This window comes from Strigops habroptila, chromosome 13, assembly GCF_004027225.2.
Source record: "Strigops habroptila isolate Jane chromosome 13, bStrHab1.2.pri, whole genome shotgun sequence".
In the NCBI taxonomy this organism is placed as follows: domain Eukaryota; kingdom Metazoa; phylum Chordata; class Aves; order Psittaciformes; family Psittacidae; genus Strigops; species Strigops habroptila.
This window is the reverse complement of record NC_044289.2, coordinates 6,744,954-6,764,051: the sequence shown is the minus strand read 5'-3', so window position 1 is coordinate 6,764,051 and position 19,098 is coordinate 6,744,954. Positions and strand designations below refer to the sequence as shown.

At 37.2% G+C, this 19,098-nt stretch overlaps 1 protein-coding gene across 1 annotated transcript; it reads left to right on the top strand.

The window, feature by feature from the left end:
- Positions 1-4,563: 4,563 nt before the first annotated feature.
- On the top strand, positions 4,564-19,084 carry SPO11 (SPO11 initiator of meiotic double stranded breaks). Its single transcript, XM_030503247.1, has 13 exons — positions 4,564-4,676; positions 7,177-7,290; positions 10,173-10,261; positions 10,959-11,025; positions 11,239-11,347; positions 11,873-11,959; positions 13,285-13,321; positions 13,543-13,652; positions 14,562-14,661; positions 15,244-15,281; positions 16,711-16,787; positions 16,990-17,101; positions 17,759-19,084. The coding sequence occupies exons 1-13, from the start codon at positions 4,588-4,590 to the stop codon at positions 17,876-17,878; spliced, it is 1,149 nt and encodes a 382-aa protein (XP_030359107.1). The 5' UTR covers positions 4,564-4,587; the 3' UTR covers positions 17,879-19,084.
- Positions 19,085-19,098: the final 14 nt, after the last annotated feature.

Sequence of the window (19,098 nt, the reverse complement as noted above, 5' to 3'; positions counted from 1 at the left end):
AAGTAGATTTAGACTAGATACAACGAAGAAATGGTTTACAATAAGGGGAGGGCAATACTGGAACAGGTTGCCCAGAGAAGCTGTGGCTGCCCCACCCCTGGCAGTGTTCAAGGCCAGGTTGGACACAGGGGCTTGGAGCAACCTGGTCTAGTGGAAGGTGTCCCTGCCCATGGCAGGGGGTTGGAACTAGATAAGCTTTAAGGTCCCTTCCAGCCCAAACCATTCTGTGATTCTATGATACATGGAGGCTTGGATGTTTCAAAATATTTTCTCTATGTTCCACCACAACATACTCACCAAAAGGATAATAAAACTAGTTGAATGCCCAACTTTCCCTTATAAAGTCCCCTTCTCATTTTTGTCTCACTTCACCAAGCCTTAGAGCTGCTACAACCATTTTTTTTACATCAGGCTGAAGGAGTGTCCTGTCTTAGTGTGAGACCGGTTTAGGAATGAGAAATAGTGGCTAAGATATAGTGAGCAAGCTTAAACTTCTCAGCATGTAAAAATTATGTCTTTGAATGTTCAGTCATATAATGCTGCCTGTTTGCAGGTTAATTATTGTCAATGAACCAGAGTGCATGGTGCATTTATGCTAGTTGGGAAAAGCATTCTTTTAATAAATTTACTTTGTGTTTCTTTGTCTCAAAACCCTGTTTTGCACTGCCACCCAAAATGCATAACTGCCCCTAAATGCATTAGAAAATGTTAGATCTGAAAATCATTGTGACAGAGGTTAGATGAAAGTTACTTTTCCTTTTAAGAAAGGCCTGGTAGAGTTTATTTTTGGCTGAAAGATAAAACACACACAAAAAGGAATGGTAACAAAACCCCACTTCCTCTTACAGTGATTTGGCTCACCACAGAATAAATATTGTACAGGTGTTTCTCGCTCCAGAGCTAGGTAAACGGAAAACATGTATTAGTTTTGGGTTTGTTTTTTTTCATCCAACCATGTTAGTTGGAAGGATATATCCCATTTGAAGTTGTTAGCTGTTAGCAGTGAATGACTTTTCATCTCCTATTTCTTCAGGCTTTGCTCATTAGAAAAAGATCAGTAACTTTTCATGTAACTGGAAGGTGATAGATCTGGCTCCTGTTTCATCCTAACTTATTCACAGTAAAATCTGCTGGCTCACAAAATGTCTGTCCTTCCAAGGATTGTCCAGATCACAAGCAAGGAAGCTGGAAAGAAATTGAAGCTTGCTGGAACACAGTAGGCATTGTCCCAAGATGCTCTTAAATGGCTGGTGGGAGTTTTTCCCCCTGTTCCTACTGTAATTTTCAGGCCCCCATCTATCTCCTTAACACTCCTACCTGGCCCAAACATCTGTGATTGCACCGAATCATTGCCTCTTACAGAGGTGTCCCTTTTTTTAGGCTTCTGAAAGACTGGATTTCAAATTTATTTGGCATTAATTGAAAATAGGCATATCAGGTCCACTGGCGTGCCTACCAGTCTATTAAAAAAATTAAGGATGGACCATTATGAGAGAAATATTTGCTACAACAATCATGAAAACTTAATGTAAGAGACTACATATGAAAAGAAGAAAAATATTTTCATAAGGTATGCAGTGAAGAAAAGGAAAAAGCATACTTATGCTTTTATGTATTTTATATATTATTAATCCTACAAATGCAGTTATTTATATATGAGAAATCAGTAACAAGCAATTTAAAATCCTGGCACTGAGATAAATGCACATTTTTCTTCTGTGCAGCTCTTTTATTCTGTAGTATGTAGTGATAGCAACAGTTTTTGATCCAGACAAGTTCTTCTTCAGCAGTTACAGACAGACTTTGAAATTGGCATCAGACAGCTCATACAGACTATTTCATAGCACAGCTTCCTCCAAAAGTACCCTGGTAAGGGCCTAAGTTTATAATAGGAGACAATCTTAAGGGAACATTTTGGTAACAGGGTATCTTTCAAAGCAAACAAATCTGAAAGTGTTTCATTACCTGTCATCCTTGGTTTAGTTCGTGAAATCATCGTGTTAAATTTAGCAACTTCAAAGAAATAATCTTTTCTCTGCCATCTGTGGTGCCCTCTACTGCACATCTTTGTAGAAACAAGATAAGAGGTAACTGCATCGGTTATACTGCTTTTTTCATATTTTTCTTTCCATCTTAACATTTAATAATGGTTCCTTATTTGTTTTCCTAATAATTTGGCTTCTAATAGATGTAACAAATGCAGTCAGTTGTTCGGGTTTTTTTGGTTTGGTTTTTTTTTTTTTTCAGCAGAGTTTAAAAAGGGGGCAAATATTTATACATAAATAAATAAAGAGGGCTTTAGGATGTGAACCTGCTAGTTCATTTATTGATAGTAGTTCATTTACTGGTCATAGTCTGGATACTAATTTACGTGGTTATATATACATATATATTTGCATATATGTGTGCAATATTAAGGTTGAAGCATATAGTTTATTATTTTCCAATAACAAACTTGCTTGGTTTTCAATCTCTGTTTGTTAAATCAGGTATAAGCACTGAGTATTTCAGTTTTGCTTTTTTTTAGAGTTGCTGTTTCCGGCTGTGAAGAAAAGATAACTCATTAAATTGGCATCTCACAAGTTGATGTATATAGTTTTGTTTGCAATCTGTTGCTAAGGGGCATGATATAACTTTGTCAGTTCTATATCAGACAAAAATCTCTTGATTTTGATGTTAAATTGTTGGAAAGAGCTACAGAGATTTTACACAAATATTTCCGGAGTGATCTCAAGGTACCTAAAGGCCAAAAACTTAAGATGAAAGATCTGAAAATTTCAATTCATTAATTTGCCTTTCTTTTGCTTGCCATGTTAATTGAAGCACCTTATGTTCATATCATCATAGCCTGAGGTTTTGCTTGAATAAATCAATGCATAAATTTTTTAGTTACCTACCCAAGCTGGATTTGTATGGCTTGCTCTTATGAGTACCAAAGAAGAAAGGTTCAGCGGTAGTAGCTAATGAAACAGCAGGAGAAACCAGCTGCCTCCAACATTTTAAACACTGCATCATCTAACTTGCTAGCAACAAGTCTAAGCATGGCAACGTTTGAAATGCTGTGAGCTAGATAGAGCACAGCTTCCAGTAATACTGACTGCCAGGCATGAAAGGTGATGTTATCAACAGGGGGATTTAAAAAATTTCCTCTAGAAAGGACAAGCCTTAAGATATTTATCTCCTAAGTAACTGCTAACCTTCTCAGAATGACCACTGTCAAGCAGTCAATTATGGTGATGTAGTTAGGAGTTGAAATACACTTTGGCATACCATAACTGGGTAAGAACAGTTTAAATTTCTAGGATTTGCATTTTTTCACTATCAAGCTGCCAGTGAAGGAACTCTGCGCTCAAAACCCAGTGAAGAAGCCGAGCTTGTGGTTCTGCTCTGGGAGTACTGGGGGCTGGAGGGACTGTTCTGGCAGTGAACAGGGACTGGCCATGCACTGGTGAGACCTTCACAAGGTCTCCCAGAAGTACTGAATGTTCTCTTTAAAATCACAATGAATTTAAACTTTCTGAAGTGAAAGAGAAGGCTCTCTTCTCTTTCAAAGGAAGACACCTCAGGAAAACGCCTAAGGACAACAGGTACAAAATGCACCAAATTGATAATCGTGTGTGGGGTTTCTTTTCAACCCACAGCCTGTCTCTGGCTGTGTATCCTCCAGTTTGAAGTGATACTCTCCGGCCAGGAACCCCTCGTGAATCATAAAAGTCCTGGTTCAGCCATAAGCCTTATAAAATGTAGCATTTCTTTTTTCTTAAATCAGCTTCCTTGGGAGCCAGTGATTCATGACTCTTAGAATTAGGGGTTTATTTTTTGTTCAGAACACAAGTTTTTAACGGTGTATTGAGAAAGATTTGAAAGCATATCCCAAGCCTGTTGTAAAACTTTGGAATGCTGAAAGCAAATGATGAAAATAGCATTAAATCTTTAATCTCAATACAAGTTGAATTCTGTTTCAGGGAATGAAGCTGACTTTTCAACAGTGGAGTTGCTCTGGAGCTTTCAGCTTTCTTCCAGCTACTTAGAACAGTCAGGAAAAGACATCTGATATTAAGGGAGGACAAAAATGGCTGGTTGTTGAGACGAGAAAAGTCTTGATCAGCCATGAAGCCACTTTCTAGCCAGTCCGGCAGGGGTTATTGCGGAAATCTGGGTGCTGTGGAGTTTGTGCTTAAATATCTGCTCACACACAGCAGCTCCAGAGACAGTCTCGAGGCGCAGTTACCAGCAGGGTCAGTCAGGACAGGCAGGAGAAGGATCCTGTCAGGGTGGGTGGGGCCATCCCCTGCCTGTTAGTGAGAGCGGGAAGAGCCGTTGGTCAGTTGGGAAGGGCGGGAAGAGCCGTTGGAAGGGCGGGAAGAGCCGTTGGTCAGTGAGGAAGGGCAGGAAAATCTTGACTTTGGTTTCTACAAAGCTTTTCTGCTTTTTCTCTCTGGCCGCATGGTTTGAGCTCAGATCATGAGTGTTGAGTCCATGAGCACGCAGAACAGCATCTTCTAATCTATTTGGTAATCTCTTTTGTCTCTTTTTAACATGGCTTCGTCTCTTCCAGACAAGTTGGACTGGTTTGCACCAACCTCCATGGAGGACCGCAGTGTGTGTTCCACTCGAGTGCCAGCTGGGAACAGGGCAAGCCTCAGGGAAACGAGCCATGAGAGCCATGTCCCTAGGTAAAGGATGTGAAAAACAGCACCCATACTGTCTTTCTGTGGTAATACTGAAGTAAGTAGTGCACCACTGCTTGTGCAGCAGCGAAAAACGTGCTCCCCTACAGAAACAAAGGGCAGTCACACTGCAAACAGCACCTCCATTCCCTCAGACCTCTCCAAAACGTCTGTAGCTACAGACAGAAACACAGAAAACTGTGACAAAACAAACATGCTGAATTTCACTGAGAAAAAGCTCTTATTTTTTTAAAGACTCTTTCTGTACACAGTGTCTCAACCTCAGAGGGTGGAGCAGACTGGGAGTATCTTAAAAAGTATGTTAAAAGGAAAAGGATAATAATTATAATGACTTGGAGCCATCTTGTTCTTTGCGGCAGGGTATGGGAACTGCATGGCTTTAGCAACGTGCAGTTCTGTGTTTTGGAGTGTGCTGGTTTATTACATTGCAGATTTTTATTTATAACTGTTTCTCTTGTGTATATTGTTTGCTTGCTGAGGGTTCTATAATATTGCTCTTTTATGCTATTAATGTTGAAGATCATTTCTTGTGCTATACAGAAACAAGTATATCTGCTCACGCTGCACCCTGTTAGAAATGATCAGCAAACCCTGTGAGATACACAGTGCCGACCCCTTCTCTGCTCAGATTTCCCTGTTAACAACCAGAGTGAATTTTAAGTAGGCATACTTGGCCAGTGTTGTATGTTTGCTTATTAAAATTCAGTTAATCTCTGCAAAAACAGACGGACTATCAGCAGGGGTTACACAGAGAACTGCTGTCTTTTTCCTCCTATTTTGCCGCATTTACAACTTCTGTTGGCCAACAGATCAGGAAGTTGGGATTGGAACAGAAACCTGGACTTCCAAATTCTGCAGCAAACTTTGAAGTACATCTGGAATATTGAGACTTTTACAGTGGACAGAACCAAATGAATAAGTAAAATATTTATGAGTAACAAAGGAATGGCATGGTTTAGGTTTCCTATCTACCTATCCGTTCTTTCATCCATCTGCCCATACATATTTTTATTGTCTTCAGAACTCTAATTTTGCACCATAGGTAACTTTGCTTACCAATTTTACTCTTACCACTTGTTGCATTACACATTTTGCTCACCAGCCAACCATTTCCTCTGTACTTAATCAAATTTCTATTCTGAATATCGCAGTGAGATATAGGATTTTAATTTGGCAGAAGAGACTATGAGTCTGAAAGTTAGGGAATCTTGGACTTGATTATGAAGTTATTATACAGTAGAAAATGAAATTTACATATTGGCTGCATGACTAGGCTTTCTTGTATTATCAGCACCGCAAAAGCTTCACTGGTGTATCTTTGGAAAGCCATTAGTCGCTCTGTGCCCAAGCTTATTCATCTGAAAAACAGAAGAAATATTACATTGTATAGACATTATTGTACAAAAATGTAATACTAGTGGGGGGTTTTATATGGATACTATTAAGAATAACATTTTAAAATAAAAGTTCAATACTTTCCAGAAATTGCTTTTGAAAAATTATAATCTAGTTTCAGCAGAATGAGGAGTAAGTGGAAGCTGAGCTACAAATGGAAGAAACAAATTCAGTTAATAGAAGAGAGCTTTAATGACACCTCGTTATTGTTTAAGGAGACTCATAGCTAGGCTTTTAAAAGTAATTCTTGCTGATTTTGTAACAGTAGGATAATTCTTTTTGTGTGGTGTCCACCGGTATTAACTCATCTTTTCTAGTATATTAATGACAAAATTGGACTTTGCTGCTAAAACTTTAAGCTAAAATAAGTTTTGTATATTCTTTTAATCCCTACCTAAACTTATGATGGTATACAGTACACTTGTAATTTTAAGGACAGCTGGAGTCAGATTGCTTATGAAAATAAAAAGCATCTGTCATAACATTCAAACCAGCCTGCAGTTTTGCTGTAAGGGATCTGCCACAAGGTTACTTCGTCTTTTTAGGGGAAAGGTACAGAGTTTATTCTTTTCACAGTATATCTGTCAAGACTAAACCTTCATATAATTAAAACCCTTAACTTTTTTTTCAAGGCAGCAGATCAAAAGGTAACATGCAATGGTACAACAGGAAGTATTTGTACTCTTGAACATTTTTTAAATCTACAGCATTTAAAAACAATTTAGCCCAAATCATAGCCAAAGCCAATATTACATCATTTATAGTAAAACATTAATCATTAGTCACAAACCAGCCAGTTGGTCTAAAAGTTCAGCTGGTGAAAAATGTGATGGTTTCAGGATTGAATAGAAATGTACTTTTAATTGTCTCCTCAGTCATGCATCAGGAATGGAGAGTCAAAGATTTTAGGGAAACTGAGCAAGACAAAATTAAAAAATAAAAAGGGTTCCTCCACATTTTTGAAACAAATATATCTTTGAAGCAGTTTTGGATTACATTATTTTTTGTAGGATTGGGTACAGAAGATCAAAATTCAAAGTAGAACTAGATCTTATCATATGATCCATTTCATTAATTTTCTTTGTTTCAGTGCTGAAGTTCTTGAAGCAATAGAAAATGTTATTCTAGATGTACTTAAGAGCCTGGCCCAAAATAAAGCACCTGTGCTCACACTGGCTAGGAGATCAGATTGGAGAAACATAGAGTAAGTATTCTATATTTTAAAGTCCTGCATTAAATGAATATGAATGCCATGAATAGAAATTTGATTATGTAACTTCCAGAAAAGATAATCACACATAGTTCTGTAAGTATTAGAATCAATAAATAATTTGACTTCTTAAAAAGTAGTGGGCAAATAAAAAGTAATGCTTAGTAACCATTCTGCATGAACAGGCATCATGTATTAATAGCAGACCATAACATAAAGGGGAATGCAAAACTACTGTAATACGGATTAGGAAGGAAAGGGGGGTCCTATAAACAATCATTTTGTGGAAGCAGTAGAAACCAGAAATGTTAAGTTATATTAGAGTGAAAAAATCTGGTTTAGGCTCGAAACAATTACTAGCAACTTCATCCTCCAATTCCCCTTCTATGCTTCCTTTTTTCTTTCTCTGATTCTCCTCATGGTATCTTATTTCTTAAAATGATGGCGCTAAACTTATCTTTTTGTTCTTCAAAGATGATGCATATCGCCTTTTCCTGTTGTATTCCTTACCTCTGTGTTGTGTTCTAAATTCATTACCAGCTGAATAAAGCAAACCAAGTTTTTAATATGTTATCTAAATTTCAGATCCTATGCCAGCTTATCTAGACAGGATCAGAGAAAAAACAATCTGGCCTCCTATATAACACACTTTGTGATTTGTAGAAGTTGCTTGTGGAACAGTATTGTTCCAAAGAGCTCATTTAAATTGAAAATACCTAAAAATGAGACATTAATTGCTTTCTGTAATACAGAAGCAAAAGGATAAAGGAAGACACAATCTATTTATTGTCTTGTAATAGCTTTGGATGTCAGTTAAAGGGTTAATGGATATTTAGATTAATAAGGTTGCAGAGGTGCTTGTATGAAGAACATCTGAGGTTGAGAAAGCAGAGCAAACCTTCCAAGCACAGCACTTTGGTGGAATACTTATTTAATGAGAACAATAAATTTCTGTCAATCAAAAAACCTGAGGGACCTGCAGGTAATCAGTTAATTGAAAAGCTCATATGTTCCAGGGAATGTAATAGTTTGTGTCTTGATAGTTTGACAAAAATGTTTCACTGGGATGTCTGTAAAATTAAAATACTGTAACAAAGTTTTGCAATTTTTGGCAATCTTCAGGGAAATGGCATTCCAGGCTAGAAAAACAAATGTGAGATGTTATTTGCCATCAGAACACAGAGGGGGGGGAAACGTTCAAATTAAAACAAGTTAACATCACAGTATGTTAAAAATAAGACTCATCAATCACATTTTAAAGAGCTGAACCATTATTTATGGTGAAGAAATGTAATCTCAAATATGCATTTCCGCTAATAGTGACTTATATGCTGTACCTTTAATAGAGCAGTTTTAGAAGATTAAAATAAAAATAGACAAAAATAAAAACATAATGCCAAGATGTAATACGAATGGAAGAACATATAGTCAATGGGGATTTTTTTTCTTCTTTAGGCAGCCTTTTCATACTCAGTCTACACAGTTGGCATCTGCTGCGCAGGAACTAGTAGAATGAGAAAATGATTTCACGTTTGAAATGTTTCTTGTAAACTTTTGTAGATGCCTAGAGAGGTGTTTACCTGGGAATGGTGTCAATTAGAAAGTAATGGAAAGACGATTTTATAGAAACTACTCTGCTGGGGTAAATGCAATTCTAAGAAGAATTGCTGAATGTCCAATCTAATGCCACCTTGCAGTTGCCTTTATGAAACATCTGTGGGAGCCACACTGGTCAGGTTCTAAATCTTCTTGTTTTCTTAAAGGAGTGTTCCTTATTTAACCTGAGAGAGCAATCCGGCAATCTGATTACCGTTTTCCTCCCGTGCAGTTACAGTGTAGGGAATGTGTAATGTTGCAGCACAAAGGCAAGAAAGTTACTGCAAAGCTGGCAGGCAGATGGTACTCTTTGTTATTGCTGTCGCTTTGCATTTGTGCACCGTGGTGTGTTCTGCCACCTAAAGGATGCACGGAGCAAAAGCTTTGACAAAGAAATCCAGAAACATGATGTGGTTTTAGATAAAACTATAGCCATTTTACCACCAGTACTTTTTAAAAGTACATACAAAACTCTGAACTGGAAAATAATGCTTTTAAGACAGGACTGCCATAGCATAAGGCACTAAAATTATTTTAAGTAAAATAATGAAGTGTTAAGAAAAGAACTGCTTCCTCTGGTGAAATGTGCACCTTCAGACGTGAAATGGTGAAGCACGAAATGGTGGAGCTCATTTAGATTAAAAACTGTTTAGAGAATAGGATGGACCACAAAACAAAAACATTATGGTTTTGTTTCCAAAAGTTAATAACGGAATGCATTTGAGTTATTCTGATAATAATTTAAGGGCATAAATTCAACAGTATTATTGCAATATGAAATAATAACACTTTTCCATACATTCTACATCAGAAAGTCAGTGTCAGACTTGATTTGTATTCTAATAGTCACATTTTTCCTGTTATTTATTCCTTCGTTCATGCTAAATAATAATTGATGCTGACACATGAACAGTTATAAGCATGTATAAAATATTTTTCTTGTCTCTACTTTTGTCTGGATATTTATGTATTTTAATCTTAAATTCAGTCTTGAAGCATCTTCTTGAGAAACTCTTTCATGTTCTGAAGCTATTGCTCATACTGGGGGCAGTTCAATAGTGTTTTAAATGAGTCATTTTGGCAGATGATGGCTACTGCCTGCCTTTTTCCTTTGGCCACTCCAATTACATCCAAGTTGATGGTTTCTGTACCAAGTCTGAAAACACCACCGGCAAATTTGATTATAGGAGAGGGGTCTGAGTCTAAATTACCTTGCAGAGAACAATTTACATGTTCTCAGGAAGTTTACAGTTTTACTGTATTTGTTTGCAATTTATCAGATTTAAAGATTCTGTAGGTCTACAGATGATACCACACTATGCTACAAAACAAATAAGAAGTGACTGCCCTAGATCAGCACCAAAATTTGGTAAGTTAAAAAAGTCCAAAACCAGAATTTTTTTATTTTTTATTTTTTTTCAAAACTTTGTGAAGAAAAAACAAACCAACCATAAAATAAAACCATTATGCACTGTGATTTAGAAGTATAGAGAATCATAGAATCATAGAATTATAGAATAGTTAGGGTTGGAAAGGATCTTAAGATCATCTAGTTCCAACCCCCCTGCCATGGGCAGGGACGCCTCACACTATATAACCTGATATTATGACCATCCCTTCAGCTTTTCTCTTCTCTATTAAATTATAGTGAGTGACAGTGAAATGAATACAGCATTCTTACAGTTTCTACCCTCCCTGAATGAATATCAGCTGAAGGCATATTCAAAAGGTCTTCATGTAAAAACATCACCCTTCAGAAAGCTAGCTAGCAAAGGAATCTTGGAATACAGACAACAGGCTAATTTCTTTTTCTAACCCAGTCATTTAATTTCCTGGCCTGGAGAGCATACATTCCCTCACTTAACTCCATCATATTTTTTCTAATTACGCTAGGAACTATAGAGTCAATAGATTACTACAGTCTCCCTGTATTTTCACAGCACATTAAAATGTGCGTTTCAAAGTTTTCTTTATGAGACACAAATATGAGTCAATATAAAGACCAATTATTGTATATGCATTTCTGAAATTGGATAAAATAGTTTGTAAAAACGTATTTTTTTCAGCTCTGATGCTCAAAATATTATCTATGATCTACAAGATGGTGCAGAGCAACACTTATGCAACTAAAAGGTAACAAACTACATTTCTGTAATTCCAAATAAAGTTGTATTTTAAGAATGTTATTGTGAAAAACAGCCTGTAGGATGCAGACCTGTAGGATAATGGATTTCTGTATGTAAAATATTTTAGGTTCCTCTGATTATCCATGCTCTCAATAAAATTCTCATGAGCCTACAGCTGTTTCAGTATTATAATTACAAATACCATATTTTGTCTTGATAGAGATATATATTATTCAGATACACTACTCTTTGGTAGCCAAAGTGTTGTGGACAACATAATCAATGACATTTCTTGCATGCTTAGGATACCTCGGAGAAGTCTACATGTAGTAAGTGGATTATTATGAATGTTTTTTTATCATTTTTTCCAGATCATATAGATTGAACCGAAAGGTGAAATATCAAGAAAAGATCAGTAGGAAATGCATAGTTAAAATAAAAAGTGTCATTTGTGCAAATGAAACCTAATTATGTTTTATCATAGCACTTGAAAGGTTTCTTTCTTCAGAGAAAATTCATAGTTTGCTTGCTCCAAAGAGTTTGGGACAAACTGCCATCTAAAGTTACAAGGGCTTTTGCTATTATCTAGTGAAGGCAGAGCTTAAACTTCAGAGTGCAAGACATCACTTTACTGAAATGATTCACTAACTTGCAGGTTAAATGAAAATTTAAGGTACATCAGACAAAAACAACCTTTCAAATTTACTTGTATCTCATGCCTTAGAAGAATTCCTTCATATCTAAAAATGGTGGTGTTAACATAATTTATTGTAAGTATGCCTTTATATCCATGATGACAACAGCATTGCTTGGTGTATTCCAATTTACTGTATACACTTACCCTTTTTTTTCAGCTGTCTACAACTAAAGGTTTTGTTGCTGGGAATTTAAGCTATATCGAGGAAGATGGTACAAAAGTGAATTGTACCTGCAGTGCAACAGTATGTATCATACATAGCATCTACCTTGGCATGGTACCTTGCACTTCTTGTAGCTCAGTTTACTGTATGCATTTATTATACAAACCTGTGCTTGTGGCAAATTGAGACACTACAACCTGGGTGAAAAATAAAAAGTATTGCTCAACTGTATTGCAATTCTGAAGCTCAGCTATATGCTCACCACGAATATATCCTTTGGATATGCTTTTTTGCACTACCTTCTGCCACAGGAGCCTTGCAGAGGAAGGTGTATATATTGTGTATCTTAGGCTTTATATCCCAATGTTCTGTCAAACAAGTGCTCTGAATCAAAGAAGCCTGGGCACTCTGAACATACTTAATTTCTGTCACAATAGATTGATTATTGGCACAGTAAGAAAACAAGTCAAAAGCGGTTTGAGGAGAGGAGATTCAACTAATCTAGTCCTGAAAGATCTCCTATAGCTTTGTGCAGAACATGAAAGCAGGAACAGAACAGGCTTGACGACTGTTGTAATGATTTCCTGGGAAATGTGTTCGTTGTGAGCCTAAGTGGGTAATTTCAAAATGGAAAGATAACCCTAGCTGCCTGTTACTTTTTTTCTTTTTTTAAGTAGAGTGTAAAGTTCCCTGTTATTAATGCTCTTCTACAGCTCTTCATATTTTTATTTGTTGAGTTGCTTCACCCTGGCATGAGAGGTGACTGAGCAGGCAGCAGTAAAACAGGCCACACACTTCAATACATATGCACTCAGTTGCCAAGTTCTTCCTCCAGTTCCTGTTTTCTCATCCATATGCTTGCCAGATTGAGCCAATCCTAATATGAGGTATAAAGGAAACATTACTATGTCTTCAAATTGTTACTCCAAAATACATATATAACCTGGTTTTATATATATAACCTATATATAAAAATATATATGTATATATAGGTTAATAAAAGAAAGGATTTAATGGTATTCCAAACAGCATACTTAAATGCTTTAAGCCTGTATTAAATTTGCAATTTCACACCAAGTTGACTTTTTTTTCTGGCTACAACGGTCAAAAAATTAATCAAATGCTGTTATCTCTGTAATGCCCATATGATGAACAATCTTCTGTGACAATAGCACAAACTCTTTGGAAAAGCTTCTTGCTATAACAGGACTTCTACACAACTACACAGTAGAGCAGGATATGAATGGTGGAATATGCTTATAAAGAAAATGCCAAAATTGATCTTATATGTAGAAGATGAATGGCTGTTTCAGGATGCAATTGTGTCCTTCATTACCTAATGTTGTTATTTTAAAATATATAATTTTCTCTATTTAAAATGATTAATCTCATTTTTGTTGTTTTAGGCAGTCACTGTGCCATCTAACGTTCAAGGAATTAAAAGTATCCTTTGAGCAAGAACTCCGTTGTAGACGGAAAGAATAAAGTAAAAACAAAGAATATTCCAAGTTAAACAATGTTCTGGTAATTTTTTCTTTACTTGTTGGCTCTGAAATTGAGTCATGAACACTGCTTTTGGCTCCGGAACAGGTATTTTAGGGCATTTAGTTTTAATTGATTGGTTTGATGGATCATTTTACATGCAGCTAGCCTTAACAGAAAAGATTTAATCTCACATGCCAAATTTATGTTAATTGTAGAAAAAGATGCAACTTTTCAGAGACTCCTGGATGATGACTTCTGCAATAAATTGTCCCCATGTATAATGATTACGGTATGCATCTTACATTTCATATCGTCTAGCTAGATGTAAGAATTTAAATAAAATAAAGTAGTGGTGCTCAAACTTGGTCCAAAGACTGTAATAAAATCAATATGAAACATGTCTAACAATATTTTTAATTTTATTATTCTCACAGAAATACAAGACACACATTCTAAAGACTTCTTTCCTCCAAACATCACCATGGAGTTTAGCAGCTTATCAATGTCATGCGCTGCTGCAAAGTAGCTGCCCCACTCAATCTCAGACAGGCTTAACTGTTGAGTAACCTTTTGTCCTTGAGGATTGTAGGTTTAGCAAACACAAGTGAATGAACTGGTTGATTTTAGGATTGTACTGAAAAAGTTACGGAGCCTGAAGAATTAATACGAATGTCTAAATGGAAAATGCAATACCTCCTTGTTCTGAGACAAATCTGGCCCACAATGAGGAAAAAACCATGTCCCCTCACTTAAGAGACAGAAACATTTATACTGTGCCACATGTTGTCCTGTTAGGGTCAGTGACAGCAAGAACTTGTCTTACATTGTTTCACTAGTGTCATAAATATATTTGAGAAGAAAAAAGTGGCCACCTTACACCAGCTTATGCAAATACCAGGGTACATCTATACGTCAGCTCCCAGACCTCACAAATTAACTCCTTAAGCAGAGGAACGTATGATACTTCTGCAGTGACAGTAATTAGAACATTAGAACATCTGCCTTCCTGCTCCCCAGCCTGTTCCTCCTCCTCTCCTCACAGAGCCAAAATAGGAGCAAAATAGCTGCTGGAGAAATATTTCTGCCACCATTTCATTTGTTTGCTTGCTTGCTTTTAAATGACAAATGTAAGCACGTATGTACTCCAGTGTTGTTTTAATTAATATAAAAATTGTCTGCTTTTATTTTGTTTCCTTAGGGAAGAGGTGTACCAGATCTTAACACACGACTTCTGGTCAGAAAGCTGTGGGATTCTTTTCAGATTCCTATTTTCACCCTTATGGATGCAGATCCACATGGTAAATGGGTAGAGGTTCAATGACATAAAAGAAAAAAAATTATTTACAATGTCTTTTCTCACTTTTATGGGAAGGCACTGAGAGCACAGAGATCCAACACAATCAGGAGGTTCCTGATTTATGCAGGATGTATCTAGGAGGATGGAAGGAGTTTAACTGAAACACCAGTACTGGCTTTCATCCCCATTGAATATATCCTTACCCTCTGTGGTGATTTGTTGTGCTTTGACGTATTAATAGGAATCTTATCTTGTACCTAAAAAAGCAATGGTATTAAGGGATATGGGTTACACAGGACAGACAGACACTTTTTGTGATAGGTGTTGGACAATATGTAAAAGAGCTGATTATCCCTGAGTTTTAATTGACTATGCACAGACAGCATGAAACATTGAACTGTATAAAGATGACATATTATGCTCAAATTCTGATTATTTTGAAATAGTCTAAAAATAACTGTAAACCATCAAGAACCAACCAGAATAGTTACACCATAAAATTGCATTTTCTCAATGCAGTCTTCTTACACACACCCAGTGTGCAGATAAACTGACACTTGACATTTGGTATTCTGCAACCCAGGTATTGAAATAATGTGCATCTACAAATATGGATCTGTGGTGAGTATAATTTTTCCACTTCAAATATATGAGTATAATTTTTCCACTTGTTTTGTAGCCCACCCTTGAAGCTGGAACATATGAAACATTATAGACATTGTTAGAATGCCTTTTACTGTTTTGTTCAATATAAAGACACAGTTTTTAGGCTTTGTGTCTCTGCAGAAACGCTTCTTCCTGCAACAAAGAGACAGTGGATAACAATGACAGGTGTTTCATTTAACTGTATTTCACCATGTAACTGTATTTCACAGTTTTTCCTTGCTGCACAAGCAGCTTTCAGGCACTCCAAATAGAAAAGTGTTCTCCAGTTTGCTTTGTTTCTGCCTTAGAAAAGAAATGAAGGCTGGAGGGACCTTGGGAGGAGGAGGAGGAGGACATAGCTTGTGAGCTGGGTGATTCTCCACAAAATCATATTACGTTGGCAAAGATTTTGGCTTGGGGTGAGAATTTGCTTATGGATCCATGTGTTAGTGTGCAACATTACAGAAAAAGAGGCAAGGGGAACAAGAAGGCATGATTCTATTACATTGCTAAAAGATGAGGGTACAGGAAGACCCTGTGGAATGCAGGTGAAGGCAAAGGGCAGGAGCTGGATGAACTGTTCAATACACCTTCAGCTCTCCTACAAAGGTGTGTACACTGATAAAACACCATCTTCCAGGACTAAATTAAATTGTCGTCTTCCTTTGTAAGTTCATTTCGTTCAGTTTCAGAGCAACAGGTATATCAAATGAAACTAGAATATGTCAAGTTCATTTCAAACAATGGAAGCATTCCTTTATACAACATGTAATCTAACTGTGATACTTTGCTGTAGGGTGCTATAGATGACAAAAAGTTTTCATGGATTTTAAAAGCAACCCACCAAAATAAGTATTACACCACCACCACCACTTCTGGCTCAGAAAGTAGGAGTCACAAACCATTGGGAGTAGGGGGCAGTATTCTGAGAAGTATCATTAATTGCTTATTTGTTTTTACACTTTCCCCTAAGATATTTACTGTAGCAATGATATTGGGCCATTCTGGGGGGCTATTTTTATATGATGTCATACTTGCCAGCAGATAATATCAGAAATTTCCAGATTTGATTGTCATTGCTCCTTCAGGCTTCATTTTGTGTTTGTTTTGGCAATCAGACTCAAATTAACTATAAAAACCAAACCAGAGCTATTCAGACTAGACCAGCCTAAATGGGACTGAAATGGGTCTAGAACCTGCCATAGGCTGAAGGATGCAAATCTTAGCAAAGGAATGGTTTCTGGCAAGGGGATATGGTAAGCTTCAGGTATGTTCTACGCCATTCTAACAGTGAAAATACCTAACTATCTTTGTAGTAAATCTGACCATGACCTTGGAATACAGGTATCTCAAATAATTTACACTAAAAGTCACTGAATGTTATAGTTGACCTTTCTTATTTTAGTCCATGTCTTTTGAGGCCCATCATCTCACCGTTCCATCTATAAAGTGGCTTGGTCTTCTTCCATCTGATCTCCAGAGGTTAGTTATTTCCCCAAAAGAAACAGAAGTATTCTTCTGTTTCATAGACAGGAAATGCAATCTGACTTAATGCATAAAAATACAACTGACATTTAAATCCATTATTCTTGTCATACATTATTTTGGCTTAATATAAAGAAATAAGTTGGAATAAATATTTAAGTGTATGAGAAAATCTAAAACAACTTTGTTTTCTTTTCAGATTAAATATACGCAAAGATGCTCTAATTCCATTTACAAAGCGAGATCAAAATAAATTAGCAAGTATACAGAAGAGACCTTACATTGCTTGCCAGCCAACATGGAAAAAAGAAGTATGTATAAACCCACTGTTTCCTATTTCTTACTCCTCATGGGACAAACCCTATCCTCTGCAATCCTGTCCTGCTATATGATGAAAAACTCTAAGTCTAGCAGAACCAGCAAGGTTTTACAGCCTTCAAAGAAGGGAAATCCCATGCCCTGGGAAGTCTCTCTCAATCAGTGAGCCAGAACTGGCAGCATTTTAAGCTTTCCTGCCATTAATCTTCTGATGATCACACGCGATTTTATGGCTTTCCTAAATATTACAGAATATATTACGTCTTTACAGGTAGGGGAATGCTTACAGCAGCTACTCACTCACTCCTAGATCTCTAATCTTGTCTGCAGCTTTAAAACATCTATCTCAATTCAGGCATATATTGTGTGAAATGGTTAGCCAGGAAGAAAAGTCTTGTGTACTTTCTCCTCCCCATTTATCCTCATCTTAGAAATTGTGTTACTGTGAGGTGCACACTACAGAACAATGAGCATACAATAAGCTGAATCTCAGCTCAGTGACGGGAATTTGGCAACACCGTTCCTAATAATACTGATTTTACAGTTGTACACACACATCCAACAAGTGTAATTCTTACTTAAATAACTGCCTACCCCTGGATCAGGCTGGTCAGCATCACATATTAATTTGGTTTGTTGTTTTGTTTTAGCTGGAAATTATGGCAGCATCTAAGCTGAAGGCTGAAATTCAAGTTCTAACTTCTCTTTCATCAGATTACCTTTCCAGAGTCTATTTACCAAACAAACTGCAATTTGGTGGATGGGTATGAATGCTTGTTCGCAGATGAAATGTTTTTCTTGTATTATTTTGTTGACTGCTCTTAGAAAAAAGGTAGAGACAGAGAAGTGTCTGTCAGCTTCCTGCTAGGTTTCTTTATCTATGTATTTAGATTATTATTCTTTCTCAAACCATAAGAGAAAATATGATTTACAGACTACTGTTGCTTCTGTACTGGGGCTTCTGCTGTGTACCAATGCCAAATGCAGTGGTACAGACATAACAAGATAATTCAATGTTCTTTGTGGCCAGAAAATATTAAGTTTAAAAAAACATCAAGGAATTGCTTTGCACTCTGTCTTACAGCACAAGATGATGCTGTACCAACCTTTTTATTTTTTAAGAGAGTAAAAGACTTTGTTAACAATTTATTGCCTCCTTTTGGAAATTATTTTAAGTACAGGGTTGTGGCATTTTGTGTTCACTGTAAATTCAGACTGAAAAGTCAGAGATAATTCCTCATTACTGCATATCTCAAGAAGCTATAAATGTTCCAGCAACCAAATTACTGTTTGTCTTCAACGAACAAGTGAGCAAGCAGATGTTACTGATTAAGAATTTAATAAACAATCCTGTTAATGATGCACATCGTAACAGAATCCCTTGTTCATTTTCTTTTAGTTGGCTCCGTAACAGTCCAAAGGAGCAGGAAACTGATGATTAAAGCGTACAATAAATTTTTCATGAAGAAACCAGATTGGCTGCAGAGTAGATACTCCAAAAGTGATCTACACAGCCACCTGCATGGGTGTTGCCGATAGTATTTTCGGTTTATGTAGCTAGGTTTATTTACTACTGTTCTAGCAATATTGAATTCAAAAGGAATTAAAATTCCTTTTCACGCACTGCACAGCAGCGGTGTTATTACCTGCTAGTACCTCACAGCGCCCAGGAGCACAACCTGAATGCACAGCGCACGCAAGACCGACCCCGTCGGCAGGCGCAGGGCAGGGCTAAGGCTCCCGCCGCAGGCCGGTCGAACAACTCGGGGCAGTTCGGCCGCAGAGAACCGGCGGGGCAGCGTCCTTCCGAAGGTGAACACCCTCTGAGCTGAACCGGACGACGCGTCCCCACGCCGCGGCGGGCCCTGGCCGCACTGTGACCCGCCTGGCAACGCCAACGCCTTCCACCCCATGTGCCCTATTTCCTACAGCGCCACAGCCGCCACCGCTCGGGTGACCCGCTCCTCGCAGCGAAAGAAAACGTAATTCA